The 20,173-nt window shown below is 42.1% G+C and overlaps 1 protein-coding gene across 3 annotated transcripts in view; it reads left to right on the plus strand.

Annotated features, from left to right (window-relative positions):
- MFSD1 (major facilitator superfamily domain containing 1) overlaps window positions 1–15,859 on the plus strand; it is a 31,389-nt gene extending 15,530 nt beyond the window's left edge. Inside the window, exons 8-16 of one of the 3 annotated variants that reach the window (XM_064275652.1) lie at window positions 66–164; window positions 1,559–1,670; window positions 2,734–2,790; window positions 3,145–3,301; window positions 4,861–4,958; window positions 7,426–7,538; window positions 9,102–9,149; window positions 10,721–10,778; window positions 13,305–15,859. In XM_064275652.1, coding sequence (XP_064131722.1) covers window positions 66–164; window positions 1,559–1,670; window positions 2,734–2,790; window positions 3,145–3,301; window positions 4,861–4,958; window positions 7,426–7,538; window positions 9,102–9,149; window positions 10,721–10,778; window positions 13,305–13,308 — 746 coding nt within the window. In that variant the 3' untranslated portion in view covers window positions 13,309–15,859. Of the gene's footprint in view, window positions 1–65; window positions 165–1,558; window positions 1,671–2,733; window positions 2,791–3,144; window positions 3,307–4,860; window positions 4,959–7,425; window positions 7,539–9,101; window positions 9,150–10,720; window positions 10,783–13,304 lie in introns of those variants that run through there. The other 2 variants (XM_064275653.1, XM_064275654.1) reach the window with 2 other exon arrangements.
- Window positions 15,860–20,173: the final 4,314 nt, after the last annotated feature.

Raw genomic sequence — 20,173 nt, forward strand, 5'->3', positions numbered from 1 at the left:
TGCTCTGGAGAGCCTTCGGTCTGATTCTCTCTAAAAATCTCTCTCTCTCTCTGTTTTAATTACAGGAGGCGTAACGTGTATTCTTTCACTAATCTGTGCCTTGGCCCTTGCTTACTTGGATCAGAGAGCAGAAAGAATCCTTCATAAAGAGCAAGGAAAAACAGGTCAGTCTAAACTGAAAAAACAAAAACGAAGCACACTGGGGAATTACAGCCTTTTGAGGTGATTTACAATGAGAGAAGTTTCTAACGCGAGGTGGTAAACCCAGTGGGGGCTTTATACATATTTGTTTTCTTTAGAAATCCTACATCCAGCTGTCTTAATTTTGGGGTACGTGTTTCTTCCTGAAACGCAGGTGGCAGTATCCAGATCACGCAGGGTTGTGTCTTTGCAAAGGATTGTTTTTCCCGGGAGTGGTAGATATAAATCTTTAGTTCTGCTTTTGCTGGTGTTTTTTTTTTAATTCCGTTGTGGTAAATACATGTAACAAAACACTTGGCATTGTGACTTTTTAAGTGTAAGTCGAGTGACATTAATTGCATTCACCATGTCCCACAGGCGTCTCACTGTTCACTTCCAGATGTTTGTCATCACCCAAATAGCACAGAACTCCTTAAGCAATACCCCCGACGTTGCCTCTCACCAGCCCTTGGTAACCACTGACAGCTTTTTGTCGCCACGAATTTGCCCACTCTAGATATTTTACATGAGTGGAGTCATAGGATATTTGGCCTTTTGTGTCTGACTGACTTCTCTCAGCATAACGTGTTCAGGGCCCATCCACGTCGTAGTGTGTGTTAGTACTTTGTTCCTTTATGAATGAGTGACGCTCCGCTGTATAAATGGACCGCGTTACGTTTATCCATTCGTCTGTTGGTGGATACTCGGGTTTTTTCCACATTTTGGGTTTTGTAAATAATGTTGCAATGAAATTGGCGTTCAAGTATGTTTGAGTCCCCAGTTTCACTTCTTTTGGGAAATTCTTTTAGGAGTGAAATTGCTGGATCATATTGTGACTCTGTGTTCGACGTTCTGAGGAACTGTTCATACCCTCCCTAGCAATGCACAAGTGTTCGCACGCACTTCTCCACACCCTCACAAACACTTGTTGGTTTCCATTTTTCTGATAATAGCCACCGTTGTGCATGTGAAGTGGCATCTCCTTGTTGGTTTCTTTTTTTTTTTTTTTAAGTTTTATTTGTATATTTTTATTGTTGTAAAAATATGAGTAACACATTTCATTGTGGTTTTGATTTGCATTTCCCTGATGACTAACAGCATCGAGCATCTCTTCATGTGCTTCTTGGCTGTTTGTATTTCTTCTTCAAGTCCGTTGCCCGTTTTTCAGCTGGGTTGTTAGACTTTTTGTTGTTGAGGTATAGAAGCTCATGTGTTCTTCAGTTATCCCAGTAACTATGTGTCAGTAACTTACCGAGAAAAGTATTTTTTTAACTGAATTGCAAAGGTTAACCTCATGAATAAAAAAAAATTCTTAACTAGATGAAAGCCCCTTAGATATTAAAATTATGTTGACAGCATCTACCCTTTCTCTTGTAAGGTGAAGTTATTAAGCTCACTGACGTGAAAGACTTCTCTTTACCCCTGTGGCTCATATTTATCATCTGCGTCTCCTACTATGTGGTGGTGTTTCCTTTTATTGGACTCGGGAAGTGAGTATTCTGTTGCATTCCATGTTTGTTGGCTAAATTATATGAACTCAATCACATAAATGCAATGTTATGTGCCGTATCGGTTTAGCAGTATATCATGTTCTCTGGATATAGTTTATATTTACACAGGAGTTGTTTTTCATCCTGGGATACCACTCACCTTCCTAACTTAAGGGTTAGTATTGGTGTGAAACTTCTATTACTCTTCAGAAGACGTGCCTAGTGGTTTTTTAAGTCACAATATTGATTTGTTTTAATAGTTGATTTTGGACTAGTATTTTTTTTTTTTTTTATTTCCTCTGTACTCTGTGATTAGGGAGCCTCGTGTAGAATGGAGACAGGCTCACACTGAACTGTGGCAGGGTTGGGTGTGTGGGGGGAACATCTCCAAGTACTGGGTTGTACTGCAGCCAGACTCAGATTCAGGGTTCAAAGCTTCGTCTTTTCATTCTCTCTTCATTTTCATTGCCAGCTGCTTGAACAGAACAGCATGTGTGTAAGTGTGTTTGTGGGGGTGCATCTTTGCACCCCTAACCTTTAAATTCAGTTTATAATTTTAAATAATTTGAGAAAAGAACCCTATTTATTATTTAGAGAACGCCTGTCCAGTACTACTTTGAAGGAAAGGAAGCAAGTCTTAATACATCTAGTTTTGTGAAAATTTGTGTGTATTGGTTGTTGAAGAAGGAAAAAAAAAAGGCATCATCATGTTTTGTTTAGTAGGGAAGTATTTATATAAACACTGAAGCTTTAGCAGGTTACTTGAAAATGAATATCAAAAAGACGGAAAAATGATATCAGGAAAGAATTATTTACTCAACTTGGAATTATTTTTATTTTGCCTTTAATTTTGAAAACAGAGTACCTTATTTTTGCAAATAGTGTGCCCACATAAATAACACACACACACACACACACACACACACAATGCACATGGCATAGCTCACACACAGAAATAATGAAGGGGATTTGCACCGTTAAAAAAATGTGTAATGTGTGTTATTTGCATGAAAACACATTGGTTCTCAGGTGCTTACTTTGGTCTCTCTTCTTTCAATTTTAGAGTTTTCTTTATGGAGAAATTCAAATTTTCCTCCCAGGCAGCAAGTGCAATTAACAGGTACTTCATTAATTCCGAAAGTGTTTATTGCACTGTGGGGTCTTTAATTATAACCAGATGTTGTAAGAGGAAAAGGAATGTGATGTGATTTAATATCCTTGCTGTGAATGAAATCCAAGACTTACGGGACCTGAATCCTGAGCGACTGTCTTTGCGTTAATGGAAAACCAAAGAATCTTATACTGCCCTTCATGTTTTATATTTACCTTGACCGGTGATTGGGAAGGGAGAGCGTTTTACAATGTTCAATTAAGTGAGCATTTTGTGTTGCCTAGTGTTCTGTACTTGCTGGAATTTTTTTTTTTTTTTAAATCTGTTGTATCTCATTAAGTATCTCATCTGTTCTCTGGGCAGTGTGGTATATGTCATATCTGCTCCCCTGTCCCCAGTATTTGGGCTTCTGGTGGACAAAACAGGAAAGAACATCATCTGGGTTCTGTGTGCGGTGGCGACCACCTTTGTTTCCCACGTGATGCTGGCCTTTACGCTGTGGAACCCCTGGATTGCTATGGTAAGGTACGCGGTGATGTCTCGGGTTTCAGGGCTTCAGCGAGGGTGCTGTGAAGGCCACGTCGGGGGCACGCTCAGCTGGCTCTTAACGGCAATGGGGAGGGCAATGGTTGATCTTAATTTCTATAAAATAAATATTTTAAAAGTATAAATTTATTAATGCATAGGGTGTTTCTTATCTCATTTGTCTTACTCAGGGTAACCTCAAACCTGAAATAAAATAGCCTTATAAAGACCTAAATGCTTATTAGTTTCCTTTTTCCCTTTGCATTTCATTAAAAAGAAGCCATTACATGATAGGTAGCAAAAAAAAAAAAAAAAATCGATCCAGGATCCCTGATTTTATATTCTTGGGCTCTTAACAGATCAAAAAACGGTAATGAATTGATATAGTTTGTGTGGCTCAGGATGTGGTTTTCAGACCACCGGGCCGAAGTGCTGTATTTCTTACCTGTTGGACAGAGACATGTCTCTGAGCGCAGTGTTTGTGCACTCGATGAGGATTTCCGCAGGACAAATGCCTGGAAGTAGAAATCTACAGCAAAGCCTACACACCAGCATCTTGACGGGTCTGTGAAATTGCTGCTCACGTAACCGTAAATGATTTATAGAAACCCGTTGCTTTCGAGTCAGTTTCGACTCATCGCGACTCTGCAGGACAGAGGAGAACTGTCCCATAGGGTTTCCAAGGAGAGCTTGGTGGATCCCAACTGCTTGTCTTCTGGTTAGCAGGCGAGCCCTTAACCTTAACAATATTTATGGCTTTACCAGTAGTATACGAATGTGTCCGCTTCTTAGTATCCTTGTCAGTATTGGACATTAACCCAGTACCAGTGCCGTCGAGTTGATTCCGGCTCATAGCGACCCTATAGGACAGAGTAGAACTGCCCCACAGAGTTTCCAAGGAGCGCCAGGTGGATTCGAACCGCCAACCCCTTGGTTAGCAGCCATAGCATTTTAACCACTACACAACCGGGGTTGGACATGGGTGATATTTTAATTTTTGTCAATATGATAGGTATGAAGGATGTGTTACTTTAATTTAAACAAAGGTTTTTTTTTTTTTTTTTAAATAGAGAGTTAGGCGACGTTTGACAAACAGTAGCTCTCCGGTTTCGTATTGATGACCTAGATGGTGGATAGTGGGTTTTCGGCCTGATGTTGCCTTGGCTGCTGGATTTGTAATTCCTGGTACATACTGGGAGAGTAGCTTTCCTGAAACGTGGGGAGTAACTTTCTGCAAATTAGCTTTATTAGCTTGCTTGGCCCTTGACTGCACCTGGACCCCAGCCAGTTATTTACGCGTATAATACAATGACAAGTGAAAATGGTAAAGGTGGTGCGTGTGGGTCTTGTCACTAGAGGTGTGCTTGTGGAGAGGGCCAGAACCCCTTAGTAGATTATGGATATGAGATTTAGCTTAATTGTAATAAAACTTGCGTGAATATTTACGTATCTGTTGTTACGCCACTCTTGATAATCTGCGTCACGGGAAGGTCTCCTTCTGGCTGATGTAAGACTTCCTCATTTTTGTGCCCTTTTCTGTATTGCTTTGTCTAGTGTCTCATGGGTGTCTCCTATTCGTTGCTCGCCTGTGCATTATGGCCAATGGTGGCTTACGTAGTTCCTGAACACCAGCTGGGGACTGCGTATGGCTTGTAAGTATTTGACCATGGATCATATAATGTCTCTCTCTGCTGTGTCAGTTATCAGTTAACACTTCAGGTCTCCAGAATCTAGTCATCTTCAGGTCTGGGACAGCTCTGAACCTGGAAATACTGGAAAAATCCATTAATCTATTCAAGTTAAGGTGTGGCAACAGAGGGCTCTAAGCCTTCAGCAAGAGAGCTGGCCGCATTCCTAGATCAAAACCACAAGAGCTGATAGCTGAGATTACAGTCCCACCACCTGTTGGTCTCAGAGCTTCTCTGTGAAAAGTTGACATCTAGTTTCTGGTCCCCAAAAGCAGAAGGTTGGTGTTGAGGTGGCCCCTGCTTTTGTTCCGCAGCAGGGTGTTGAGTGCATTCTGTGTGGAACGAGGCAAGGCCCCCTGAATGTGAGCATACAGCCCCTAGTGGAGACAGTTGTGGAGTAAGAGGTGTGTGAGAACAAGGAGGCTGTGACTGCCTGCCTGGGGCCGAGGGAAGCTTCACAGCAGAGGCAGCTAAGGTGGCAAGATGGATAGGAGTTCCCCCCACAGGTGAGGGCGGGAGACAGGTGGGAAGGCATGGGTGGAGGGACGGCAGAACCCTGCAGTGTGGACAGACTTGGCCTGGTCACCGGTGGTGGGTGGGGATCCAGGGAAATGGTGAGGGTGGAGCTGGACAGAGCGATTGGGTAGGTCAGAGAGAGAGAGAGGTCAGAATAATCTTCATTCAGGGATAACTTGATTAATTTGGTATTTTAAGCAAGATAACTGGAGAAAGAACTGGTGGCAGAGAGGCCTGGTGAACATCAGTTCTAATTCTCCTGGTGGGAGTGAGAAGGGCTTGAGTGAAGGCTGGGGTAGTAGTGATAAGGGCTGGAGGGTGTGTTTGGGATTTGTGGGGAGAAGCAGTCTCGGGCGACTCCTGCTGAGATCAGGCTCCCAAGTGGATAAGCACGTTTATTGTGTTCCATCTGAAATATGCATCTGCTCCTTGCCTGGAACTGAGAATATCAGGACCCTGGGTTAAACTCTCTTTCATGTGGTCAATTTTTTTTAATAGCCAAAATATGAAGAATATGTTAAGAAAATTGTTCTAAAGGGTTTAAGTTCTGCCAGATAACATATGTTGTTGTTGTTAGGTGCCGTCAAGTTGGTTCCGACTCATAGCGACCCTGTGTACAAAAGAACGAAACACTCCCCATCCTGTGCCATCCTCACAATCATTATGCTTAAGTCCATTGTTGCAGCCACTCTCTCAGTCCATCTCGTTGAAAGTCTTCCTCTTTTTTGCTTACTCTCTACTTTACCAAGCACGATGTCCTTCTCCAGGGACTGATCCCCACTGACAACATCTCCAAAGTATGTGAGATGTAGTTTCGCCATTCTTGCTTCTAAGGAGCATTCTGGTTGTACTTCTTCCAAGACAGATTTGAATACTGATGGCATAGCTTTCAGCATTACAGCAACACACAAGCCCGCACAGGACGACAACCTGACAGACACGTGGGGGAGATAACACAGAGCTTTAGAAAATGACTGCCCTGCTGTTATAGCCACATCGCCTTATAGTTGAAGTTTTGTTTTTAGTAATTTGAAAGTTTCCTTATTTTTTGGAAGTGTGGTTTGGGAATGCAGTCTAAAACACAGCTCTTAGGTTACTAAAAAAAAAAAGCATCCTAAAAATTAAGTAGACGAGAAGACTGCAGAGACCATCCTGTTGCTGTCACAGAGACGGCTCTTCCTTTTCTTTGTAACTGCCTCTGGTTACAGGTGACAACGTGAAGACTTAGTCCTAACTCTGCTTTGATGTTTTTATGCCGTTTACGTAGTACTTGGGGCTCCTGTTCCATTAAGGCCAAGTTTCATTAGATAAAGCTTTTTTCAAAGTTCGAGAATCTCCACCTTTGCCCTGATAATTCCTACTGTCTGCCTTTTTTGGAGAGTTCTTTTAACTGGTCAACCGTAGCAGTTCTTCAGCAGTTTGAGCCTCCGATCATTCACCTAAAATGTAGATTTAATTTATATATGTGTTTTTTTTTTTATATGTGCAGTCACGTGTACATAGCTTCTTCATAAGCAACAGGCAGCATTGAGGCTGAGGTGAATGTCAGATTTGGGAACTGACCCCGGGAACTCCTGCATGATCTGGGGAGATTCTTTGACTGACCCCCTGGGGTTCCTTATTTCTTAAAGGGGCATATGTTATCTGAGTGCCTCTTTGGTGTCAGGAGCTGGGCTTACTTCTGGAAACACAGCGATAAGGTACGGCGCCTGCCTTTGAGCTCATATAAGATAGAGTTGTGGTCTTTTTAGACCTTGTTTAAAGTCTGATTTTCCTCAAAAATCAGGTTAGAATGATACTTATTGGGGTAATTTGTAAGAAAGACACTAGCAGTATGTGGTTTACAGATACTAATATTTACAGTAAAGTCTGTGCATGAAGACTTTTGAAAGTGACGTGTTTTCTATGTCTGCAGCATGCAGTCCATTCAGAACCTGGGACTGGCGATTGTTTCCATCATTGCTGGCGTCATATTAGATACCCGGGGATATTTATTTTTAGAAGTTTTCTTCATTGCCTGTGTTTCTGGTAAGTATGCCATGTGGCAACATTTAGTTTATTTTAATATGTAGTGGCGGGAGAAAGGTGTAAAGGTTGGAACCTTGGAAACCCTATGGGGCAGTTCTACTCCGTCCTGTAGGGTTGCTATGAGCCGGAATTGACTTCAAGGCACCTGACGAGAACAACACAGTGTGTAGTGGAATGTTCTCATTTTTACTTTTAAGTTTTTGTTGTTGTCGTTCTTTTTTCCACCCAGTTAAGCCAAATCTTAAGACATATTTCTCAAAGTTGTCAAATTCTTACCCTGTGGATCGGTTTCCCAGCTAGTGGCTTTCTGGTTCTCTGAGAATTCACAAACATTTTTCAGGAGATTGCAGCCCTGAAAGGCAGCAAGGGAGCCTGCTTCACAGTCTGTTTTAAACATGTATGGTTTTTAAAAAACGTTTTCCCCTTTAAAATGGACCTGTGTGATGAGCCCTGAGCAAGTCCTTACTGTGAATGTGTAGACGGTAGTGTAATTTACGTGTGCGTGCTCATGGTTTGTTTATTAGACATCTTAAAATTGCTTTTATTCTTAGTTCTGTTACTTAATACTTGTAATAAACCACTGGTTAAAAATAGGAAGCATTAGGAAATTGTTGAAACAGTATAAAAATTAATCAGCGGCTTTCCAAAGATAACCTTCGCCATACGCATAAATGGTGTTCATTTGAAAAAAATTCTTTTATCCCAAGATGTCGTTTACGCTTCAGTAACGTGTTTAAGATTCTAAAGACAGTGAAGATTTTATCAGACTCGATTTTCACTTACAGGAAATATAGAATGTCTGTACTCGAAATCATGATTTTATAAACAAGCACCTCAGATTTTAAAAATAGTTTTTTTTTTTTTAAAGCAAATATTTATATGAGTTGAAAACCTTAGGTCATAAATTGTTTGTCTGTTTTTTTTATATTGCATAATGTGGCTTAATTCCAGTTCACAGTTCAGTGTATGTATGGTTCTGAAACCAAACACCTTGCCATTTAAAAATGTTTTTGTTGCCGTATTGTTTGAAAGTGAACTGTGTGGCTCGTTTAAAGGAAAAAGCCAAGCACCTGGCTTTCTGAGCTCTTTCCTGACCCTGGGGTTCTGGGCATCTGATGGCCATGTCCTAATGTCCGGTTATTTAAAGATGAACGTGGTGTTTTCAAACCTAACCCCCCTAAAAGGCTACTTCTGTTTGGGTCCCTGTAAACAGCAGGCAGCATGGGGCTGGCAGCAGTTTGGGGCAGAGCCGGGAAGCAGCAGTGTTTGCAGAGGAGGAGGAGTTGCGGGGTGGCCCCTGGCTCGTCTCCCTTCTGTAGGATCTTGGCTTTTCTGTTTGTGGCCCTGCTGCCCCCAGTATCAAGTAACCCATGGAGAATGTGGTTTGCAACTTACTTTTAATGCTTTTTGAAAATAAAAATAATGTGAATAGTGTTTTTATTTTAAATGCTAGTTAGTACAGGTTTGATTGTATCTGAGTTTTACTTTATGATTACATAGGAGTCATTGAGGAGAAATACGTATTTTTTTAAGGACCCTGTGTTTTTTTTATATCATCCCTAGTGTCACTTTTATCTGTGGTCTTACTCTATCTGGTGAATCGTGCACGAGGTAAGTACAGTTCTGTTATTTTATTCTCAAACCCCATGGGATCGTCTGTGGGGACACTGGGTTGTCTGCACACCTCCTCGGAGGCCAGTGCTTTCACTCGTGTAAAGACGTTTATCCACAGTAATGTCCGGTGATGTGTAGTAGCCCTTTGCGATTATTAAAACTGCTGTCCTGTTCCTCCTGACCACTCACAGTGATGGAAACACAGCTAAATCATGTAACGTCCTATTACGTATACTGGACCTTCATGTTTATTAAAACTGTTGTCCTGTTCCTCCTGACCACTCACAGTGACGGAAACACAGCTAAATCATGTAACGTCCTGTTACGTATACTGGACCTTCATGTTTATTAAAACTGTTGCCCTGTTCCTCCTGACCACTCACAGTGACAGAAACATGTTTAATCATGTAACATATAATCACGTGTACTGGCCCTTCATTATTGTTACAACTGTTGCCTTCTTCCTTCTGACCAGTTCAGTATAAGTTTTGTAATTTAGTATTTTCATGTAATTTTTATGTTGTCATAAAGAGATAATGACACTTTTTTCATGGCCCGGTGTATCTGAAGTCCCTCTTGTGTTATGGTCTTATTTTAAAAAAACAAAATAGAAGTAAGCAAGTTTATAGCAGCAGTTTGCATTTTAAGGTTGAAAGTGTTTCATTTAGAGCTAAAAATTACGGATTTTTTTTTTCTTTTGCTGATGTATACCGTATGTGCTGGGGCTTTATTCTTTGTTCTTTATGAAGTTAGGATGTTGGCATTTTCAGGTTTTCTGTCTTGCTCCTAAAGGGTGTTATATACTTGTTAGTTGCCTTCGAGTGGATTCTGACTCATGGCGGCTCCATGTGTGCAGAGTAGAGCTCCTCTGTAGGGTTTTCAAGGTGGTGACCTTTCAGAAGCGGATCACCAGGCTTGTTTTCCCAGGGCCCTCTGCCTTTCAGCTCGTAGTTGAGAGCTTAACTGTTTGTGCTGCCTAGGGATTCTGTTACATACTTAGCAGAATGTAATATGCATGCAGTTTAAATAATTTTAGGCCACTTCCTTTAATTTCCCTTAATTTTCACTATTATCAAATGTTAATTCCATGTTAATAAAATCCAGAAGCAATATGTAAATAAAAACTTAAAAAAAAAGCTTAAAAAAATGGGTATTATTTGTATCACGTATGGATTCTTTACTTAAAATCATTTTTTTCCTTTGGGAGGGTTTCAGTAGATAAATCAGTTCTTTTTCATCTTCCATAGCTTTTTCTGTTACTTAAAATAAGGCGTATCTGCAAATGTTTAAGGAACCCTGGTGGTGCAATGGGTAAGTGCTTGGCGGCCAAATGAAGGATTGGCAGTTGGAACCCACCGTTAACTCTGCAGGAGAAAAGAGCTGGTGATCTGCTCCTTTAAAGATGACAGCCCAGGAGACCCTGTGGGGCAGTTCTGCTCTGTCCTGTAGGGTCTCTGTGAGTTGGAGTCAACTTGACAACAAACAACAAACACGCGAATGTTTGTGTATTTGAATTTTACGCTTATAATGCTTATATTGAAAAGATTCCATGTTTGTTTGTGTTTCAGGTGGGAACCTAAATTATTCTGCAAAACAAAGGGAAGAAATGAAACTTTCCCATACTGAGTAAGTATTAAAAAAGAGAAAAGTTGTGTTTGTTGAAACTCTTACATATTAGCATTTTATTTGAAGATACTGAGTTTGGATTTTTTCTTGAGTTTTAAGTGCTGACAATTATGTCTGGGACTATTAAAACAAAACTCTTAATTTGTTTCAGAAAAATTATAAAGTGGATCTCAAGGGACGAAAAAGAATTGGGCTTTAAATTGTCTTCTAGTACAGAGAAGCCTGTAGTACTTACAGTTTATTGGAGGAAAGGCCTTTGTTAAATTCTGATGCTGGATTTACCCCTCCATTCTGTCTGCTGTTTTCCTTCTCTTTAGTTGTTGATAGGCTAAGGCGCCTACTCTTTGTGATCCTGTGTACAACACAGTGAAACACTGCCAGGGCCTGCACCATCCTCATAGCTGTTCCTGTGTTTGAGCCCATTGTTGCAGCCACTGTGTCATTTCTTAGTAGTTGAGATAATTTTTTATTTTTTTCTGTGTTGTGTGTTCTCTGACTCATTTGGAACATATTAAAATATATGGCGTGAGGTTTAAGTTAATTTTTCACGAGTATGTGCTAAAACATAGTAGTGGTTCTTTTTCCTGTCGTCGTTTCTTATGTTTTAGATGTTGAATTTTTTATGGTTGTTTTAATTTATTTGTAAATACATATACCACATGAGTGTAAGTGTTGTGACTTTTTGAGAGGGCAAAGTCTGGTAGAACAAGCTTGTTTTTGAGGAGAGGTGGAATTCTTGACCATTTAGCCTCTCAAATTTACTTGGTGGCAGTCTCTAAGATTTTTTAAATTAATATTGCTTTGAGTCTGTGTCATCAGTTTTCGTTTTTCCAACCGGGTTCACAACTTCTTACCGTTTAGTTTTTATTCATTCTATTAGTTTTGTAATTTGCCTTTGAAGATATATCTTAAATCTTGACTTGAATTAATATGTTTAATCATTTTGTACTTAAATCACATTTTTTTTGTATACGTTCTAGCCGTGTTTCTTGAATGCAGTTATTGTGTGCCATCAAGCCCCTTCTGACTCCTGTCGGCCCTGTAGGACACACTAGAGTTGCCTTAGGGTGTCCGAGGCTGTAACCTTTACAGGAGCAGGTTGCCAGGTCTTTTCTCCTGTGGAGCTGCTAGTGGATTCGAACCACTGACCATTTAGTTCTCAGATGAGTGCTTAAATGTTGTGCCACCAGGGCTTCTTCTTGAATGTAGAAATACTATTAGTTTATTCAGATTTAAACCCCCCCCCACCAATTTTGCTGAATTATTTTGTTCTCTCTACTATGTTTGGTCAATAAGTACGTAATTATTATCAACAAGAAATGATGCTGTAATTTTTCCTTAGATATTTCTTTATCTTTGTTCCAACTTGACTAGCTATTGCCAACATTTCTACTAAAATTAAATAGAGGTTGTGAAAGGAACCATTTTTCTCTTCTGTTTTGAGGGGAAATGAGTGAGTGGACTCACCATTAAAATCAGTGGTTCTTTAGTTTGTGTTAAGAGAAACTTGTCATGTAATTTGTTAGCATTTTAAGAAAGCTTAGATAGTGTATATGCTTTCATCCTTGCTTCATCTTACGGAGAATTCTGTTTTTAATTTCTCTTCTTCATGAACTTCGTAAATTCTTTTACTTCTATCAGTGTACTTTCCCGCATTAAGTCGCATTGGAGAATTCTTCCAGTGTGTTATACATTATTTCTTTAGTGATAAAAGAAATGAAAATTAAGGAAGCAATGGTAGACCTTTTTTTTTTTTTCCACTTGAAAATTGGCAAATGCTAATAAGAAAGAAAAAGGTAATTCCTAGAAAGCCGTGGCTGCAGGGAGGGACCCTCAAAACCAGACGGTGTTTTCGGAAAACACCTGGGAACGTATCAGGACTCTTTTGACACAGCGATTCTGCTTCTAGGTGTGCATGTTAAGAAAATAAGGTGTTACAAGTTTTAACACCTTTACAACGGTCATGTTTGTTACATCAGAGAATCAGAAACAACAGAAAGATCCCAAAATGGAGAAATGATGAAATATATTGACATATTCGTCAATATTGTCAGTGCTCCTCAGAGTCATGTTTTAGAAGGATTTCTGATGTTAGAGGTACTTACCTACCACGTGCTAGGTGAACAAAAGATAAAAATGAATATGTAGCATCCTGAATTTTAATTCAAGAAAAAGTATTCTTCAAAGACTGTTCAAGAAAAAGTAAACCCAATTATTTGTGCGTAATAGAAAAACATGCTGAAGGGCAAAACCCCAAAATATTAACAATTACTTTTGAATATTAGGGTTATCTGTTTATTTTTTCTTTGCTTTTCTATGTTTACCAAGTTTTGCTAACAGCGATCCTGTGTTTCTTTTCTGATCAGGAAGAAAAATTAAAAAAAAAAAAAAAATCACAAAACCTGTAAACCTTTACCGTTTGGCACTATGTGACTTGCAGTGTTTGTGGTTTTCATTTTGTGAACCAGGTGAGGCTTCCTGGCATGTTCTCCCTGTTTTGATAATTGATGGTATTGTGTTTTGCAGATGAGAAGTTTAAATGACATGAGAAGTGGCCGCACACACCACTGGCTTGAAAACCTCCATTGCTCTTTTATTTAGAACTTAGTGGTTAGGGAGGATAATGGACTGGAAAGACATTGTATATGTATTTCTGATGCACCTTTTCCAGAGTACGTTTGTGGGACTGTTATGGCCTGTTCCCTTTGTACTGTGTGTCCCTGAGGAATTCTGTTCTAAGAATGGGCTGATCAACAGTGGACGGTCAGAAACTTGCTCCGGGGCATCCAGGTGGATCCAGTAAGGACAGTAAATAATGGAAAACATTGACTTTGAGATAATTTTCACTAAGTGTGTCTTAGGGAATGGCCTATTTTTTTTTAATTTTAAAGCAAAAAAAATCTGGGGGGTTATGAAGGGCTCTTTTATACAGAATTAAAGCATGACCTTGAGACTTCTTATCCTGTTACGTTTGTAGAAGATACTTTTATGTGGGGAAGTACCCTCGTAGTCACAAACAGCAGGTCCTGTTCTGCTTCTTTGCTTGTGGGAGGTCGCTGAGCAGTGACCGTTTGAGCTTTGTTACCTCTGTTACTGGGGACCCTAAACACGTTGGAACATAATTTTGTGGTACAAACTTTTTTCCAATTTTTTTTTTGTTATAATCTAATTACGGAAAAGTGTCCTTCAAATTATGATGATGATTGCGTATCTACATGGATAAATAAAACTATTATAAAAGGGAAAGTTGATGTCTACTAACTTTTGTTTTTTAAAAATATTAAATGCTGATTTTGCTCTTTCTTCATATGGAAGATCATCTTTCTTACGGAAACCTAAATTGGAATAAAGAAAATTTGTGTAATTATCATCAGTAATATTATGAAGTAGCTTTTATTGAAGTCGAGAAACTTTTTTGTTTTGCTGTCTGTGGGCGTGAAGATACTGCAGACAATCAAATTAAGCTGACATACTTAACTAATTACACTGTTTAAAACAAATGGTCTAACATTGTATGCTTATTCCGGAACAGAATGTAAGCACACTCCTACTGGAAGATCCCCTGAAACTGTGACCCACAGATGCTTTGTTAACCCAGAGCTGAAACCATTCCCGAAGCCCACTCTTCAGACAAAGATTAGACAGGTCCATAAAACAAAAAGTACACACGAGGAATGTGCTTCTTAGTTCACTCAGATACACGAGACCAAGTGGGTGGCCCCTGTCCAAAAGCAGGATGAGAAGGCAGGAAGGAACGGGAGCTGCTTGAATGGACACAGGGAACCCGGGGTGGAAAGGGGGAGTGTGCTGTCACATTGTGGGCATTGCACCCAGTGTCACAAAACAACATGCTTACATGTTTTTTTTAATGAGACATTAACTTGAGCTGTAAACCTTCACTTAAATCACAATAGAAGTTTCCAAATTGAAAACAAAACAAAAAAAATGAAAGTGCACCCCTTTACAGGGTGAGTTGATTTACACCCCTTTGTTTTGATGTAGGGCTTATTACTTTCCTTACTCAGTTGTTAGGCCTTCAGGCTCTGCCCTGTGCCTGTTCTAGCAGGTAAGGGTGACCATCGGCCTCCTGGGTGGGTGACGGTGAGGTGCTGGAGGCCTGGCGCCCTCTGGCCTCTGACTGACTCTCCAGGACACTGTGCTGCAGCCACAAGGGGTTTTCCACATTTCTTCAAAGGGGCCATGTTCCTTCTCTTCTAGGGGGTTTTGTCCACGCTGTTCCCTTTGCTGAGAATGTTTTCTTCGGGGTGCACTGTGGTCTTGTACTAGATTTATAGCAGAAAACTGTAGCTTCCAGCCTGGAATTGTTCTTCCTTGTGGAAACTGTTCGAGACTCTTTGGGCCAAATCAACTTCTGAAATTCCTGTGGTCTTCCAAACTTTGTTCTTTTTCTTAGCTTACCTCAGCTTATAATGAAGAATTTGTGATTGTGTGTATGTGTTTGTGTCCAATGGCTGTTTCTCTCTGTCTCCTCCTTTGACTGTAAGCCCCAGGAGGGCAGGCATGTGTCTGTTTTCTTAACAGTGACTATATCTATAGTGTGTAGCCTAAAGTAGGCACAAATGTTTATTGAGTGTTGCGTGAATGAAAGGAGAGTAAAGTGGAGTAAGCTTTTGGAGTATAAATTGGCAGTGTGAATGAAAGACCTGGAAGGGGAAGATGGTGGGCTGCATACCTTTTGGCATGGTAATCCCATTTCTGATCATTTATCCTAAGGAAACATATGGTAGCATGTGTATGTATTTTTAAAAAGTATCTTTATTACAAGATTGTGTGTAATGGAGTAAAATAGGAAACAACCCAGATTTATGAAGACTGGTTAAGTTCATCAGTCACAGCCTTAAAACGAAATGCTGAGCAGTCACTGAATGGTTTTGTTGGAGACCGCAGAATGCTGTCAGTGGTACTTCGACGAAAGCGAACACAAACATGTCTGAAGGATCTGCACACGACTGACCTGGGTGATGACTTTTTGGGGGCTTACTTATATTTTCTAATTTTTCAACAATACTTAATTTGTAATAAAATTTAAATAAAGTTGAGAAAGCACAAAGAACGAAATGCACAAGCGTGAGTGCTGTTGTTTGAGGAAAGCCGTGGTGGTGAGGAGTGAGGAAGGGAATCCCTGGTGGTGAGGAGAGAGGGAGGGAAGCCCTGGTGGTGAGGAGAGAGGAAGGGAAGCCGTGGTGGTGAGGAGAGAGGAAGGGAGGCCATGGTGGTGAGGAGAGAGGGAGGGAAGCCCTGGTGGTGAGGAGAGAGGAAGGGAAGCCCTGGTGGTGAGGAGAGAGGGAGGGAAGCCGTGGTGGTGAGGAGAGAGGGAGGGAAGCCCTGGTGGTGAGGAGAGAGGAAGGGAAGCCATGGTGGTGAGGAGAGAAGAAGGGAAGCCGTGGTGGTGAGGAGAGAGGGAGGGAAGCCGTGGTGGTGAGGAGAGAGGGAGGGAAGCCGTGGTGGTGAGGAGAGAGGGAGGGAAGCCGTGGTGGTGAGGAGAGAGGGAGGGAAGCCCTGGTGGTGAGGAGAGAGGAAGGGAAGCCCTGGTGGTGAGGAGAGAGGGAGGGAAGCCCTGGTGGTGAGGAGAGGGGGAGGGAAGCCCTGGGGTGAGGAGAGAGGGAGGGAAGCCTTGGTGGTGAGGAGAGGGGGAGGGAACAGGTAGAGCCTTCACAGAGCTGGAGGTGTAGGTGGGAATCAAGCAGGACCCTGAGTAAGAATCTGCAGTGACAGGGAGAAGATTGCAGGTGGAGGGAACAGGGGCCAAGGATAGATTGGGATAAAGGATAAATGGATGGCCCTAGTGTTCAGTGGTAGCAAAGAACTGCTCCAAATAGGGTGCAGGCCATCCATGATATCTGGAATACTTCACCCTCAGTCTACTACCCCTTGTCTCTGCCATTTGAATGGTCTTGAGTGCCCGGTAGGGATTAGGGTGCAGGCCCTGAGCTGAGATTTGCTGCCAAGAGGCTGATATCCCCCTGGGGGAGCCCCAGTAAAACAGTTTGGAGACTTAGAAATACTCAAAGGCCCCTGACATCACACAGGCCGGACAGCCAGACTCATTACAGCTCGGTGTTTAACCTCACATGTGTTTGTGTGCAGGGCATGGCCTCTTGGGCACATGTCCTCTCCTGGTGGGTCTTCGTCAGCCCCACACCTTGACAACTGCCCTGCCTTATCTACTCACCAGATTTACCTTATTTTTTCCACAGGTTTGATGGCACATCAATTGTGTGATGAAAATCAGTGGACATGCAGGACATTCTGTTTGGGATTAGTGTATACCTTGTAAGAGTTTATCTTTTTCCTGTTGGAAGAAGATCACGTTGGTGCATGTCTCCCAAGTTTTATTAGGTGGTAGCTTTCTGAGCTTCTGTTGCCTTGTTAGTAAAATAGATGATCACCAGGGTTCCTTCCAGTGCTGATATTCTTAGTTAATATTGTATGTTGAATGTGTATTCATTGATGGATGACCCAAAACCGTGTCTACAGATAGATCTAGCCATACCTTGCATTTAGGTGATTGGTTGGGCCTGTGATCATGGAGCAAGCGTGGCCCGCTAGGATTGAGTCCACATCCCTTGAACACTATGGTGAGCAAATGAAGGACCCTGGACAGGCAACACGAGGCCCACAGGAATTTCTAGGATACAATGGCTTGTTCACAAAGAGCTGAAAGTGTGGGCTCGAGGCACTTTCAAGACTTTTTGCAAGGCTCTCTCCTCCTTCTCCCCCTTTCCCCCAGAAAATATTGAGGCCTGTTCAGTTTTTGAAGGAAAACTTACTGTTTGGGGGTTCTGTATGATCACGTTCAGGTAGTTTTTAACCTTTCAAAGCAAAGCCTATCTGCTCTTGGGAAGAGGTAAATAAAAGTTTCAGGACAAAAGGGGAATTCCCTCTCTCCCCGCTAGTACAGCCCAGATTTCACAGGCTTAAGTGGACAAGAGAGAGGGAGAGGGGAGAAGGGCAGAGCCGCTGGAGTAAGGTGGGCGGGGATAGGATAAAAGGGGAGGGAGGCCAGGTGTGAACTGGCAGCAACAGGGAGTTGGGAGAGCTGGACTGAGAGAGACTCTTGGCTGGAGGAGGATGTGTTACAACCTCAAGCCATGGGCAAGAGACATGGAGGGGCAGAAAGGCGGGCCTGGAGATGGGCCATCTTAGGGTTTTAGAGACTTTGCCCAGGAAATGCACTGAGAGTGTCAGAGGGGAAACAAGCGTCCTCCAGGTTCTGGTGGGGTCTGTGGAGGTGCGTGCAGGCTCTGTGAGTGAGGGAGTGCAGGAAACGGGTCTAAGAGGACACCCGTGTTTAATGAACTAGAAATGTTCCCCATGACTTAGTTTTATTTTTACAGTCCTGTGAGTTTTAATAGATACAGATTTGTGTTACTACCACTAGCATCAGGATACAGAGCAAACAGTTCCTTCATGAACATTTGAAAGAGAAAGTAATATAACTGCCTTTTGAGATGATATATGTACACCTTTTGTGCGGAAATATTTGAGAGTTATTTTTAGGAAGTTTTAGATGATTTTGCAGCACTTGGATTTTACCAATGTTTCTGTCGCCGGGTGAATAAGTGAAGTTTTTGTGATCACGCTATTGAAATGTGCATGCTGTATTTCAGAGACTTCTGAGATGCTCGGCTTTGCCTTTTAACATCTCTGATACTGGGCTGTGTCTTGTCTTTGATTGCATCTTACGATCCAGAGGAAAAGCAGGCACGATGCTGTGTAGGATATGCACTGTCTTCTGGGCTGTCATTCGTTTGTGACATTATTGACTCTAACACTCTTTACTAGAGCTGGCAAATTAGAGATGTGGAAAACGTGGCTACCTGTCCTCAACGGTGGCATCCACGAGGGAAGGCAGTGGGCAGAGCCACTGGTGATTCAGTGATTGTGATGAGATCCGTCACAGAGCAACGGCCAGAGGCTTAGCGGGGTTCAGACAACCTAGGATGCTTCATGGATTCTCAGAGGAGATGGTCTTTGAGCTGCAGCAGAGAGGATGAGTAGGATGATTCACTGAAGGAGAGGCATGAGTGGGGGGAGGAGAGACCCCGAGCTCCTCCTGAGAATGCCGGAATGAGGGGTGGGGGTGAGCGGAAATGGGGCGGAAGGGTATGTGGGGAGCCTGGGGGTAAGAGGCAGAGGGCCAAGGGCCTTTTAGTCCATGTTCAGAGTTTTAGCTTAATCCGGAAGCTAAATGGGAGCTTCTGGAAGATTGTTTTGCTGGAGATTGTCAAGATAGGATATGTATTTTAGAAAGACCGCCATGGGAGCCATGGGAAGGGCATGGGATTGGAGTGGAGGGGAATGAGTGTGGAGGCAGGAGGATGGCTAGATTGTAGCAGTGAAGCTGGAGAAAGGTGATGGGATTTGAGCTAAGGCAGTGCTGTGGAGATTGAAAGGAGAGAGGACAGGCTCTGGTTACTCGTGGGAGGTAGGACTGACAGAATGCGGTCATTTGCTGGATGTGAAGTGGGGGAGAGGGCAGAATTAGGACAACTCCCAGGTTTCTGGCTTGCATGGGTGATGGTGCCATTTAACCAGAAGATCACAGGAGAGGAGGGGCAGGCTTGGGAGGAGAGTGAGTTCTCTTGGGCCTTAGGGAGCTTGCAGTGCCTGAGGGTCTGTTGTATGGACAGAAATATGGGCCCTCAAGTTGTCAGTGGGATTGCCAGGAAGAGTGGGGGGATGAGGAGAGTACCAGAGACTGACCTGGGCACACCTGCCTACAGGGTGCGAGGAGGAAGAGGTGAGAGAAGGGAGCGGGTGACAGCGCTACCCTTGCAAGAAACTAGGAGAGCACAAGGAGTCTTCAGTGGCCGTTCTTTGATTGTTGGGTTGATGCCTTATCAAGGTCCGTCTGTTCACGTGCTTTTCTGTTTGGGGAGTGGAACATTCTCAGACTTGTAATTTCTTGATTTTCTTGGAGTGGTATTTTTTGATTTTTGTTCGTGATTTAACCACTATGAAAATGCCCAGCTATAGGTTGCTGCAAGAACGTAAGCTCTGCTTCTTCTCATGGAGTTCTTTTTGGGGCCATTACCTTTGAAGTTGTTTGATACAAATAATAATAATAACAAGCTGGAAGATCCAAGTACTACAGTGATTCAAGGAGTAAGAGATAATGAGAGTATATCCTTTAGTAAGCTCAGGTTATGCTTAATTGCTAACAGTTTTGTGAAAATTTTCCTCTTTATTGTCTCTGAAATGTGGGCTAAGAAGACAAAGTGAGAATACTTGCAGGCATCCTGTGTCCTGGAATTGCTTTGCACTGGGGCTTGTGAGCGTTTGAACAAATAAATCCCAAATAACTTGTGATTTAGTTTTATGGGCACACACTCATAAATTGGATCTGGGCAGTAATTTCAGAGAAACGTACA

Source organism: Loxodonta africana, chromosome 23 (genome assembly GCF_030014295.1).
Source record: "Loxodonta africana isolate mLoxAfr1 chromosome 23, mLoxAfr1.hap2, whole genome shotgun sequence".
Taxonomy (NCBI): Eukaryota; Metazoa; Chordata; class Mammalia; order Proboscidea; family Elephantidae; genus Loxodonta; species Loxodonta africana.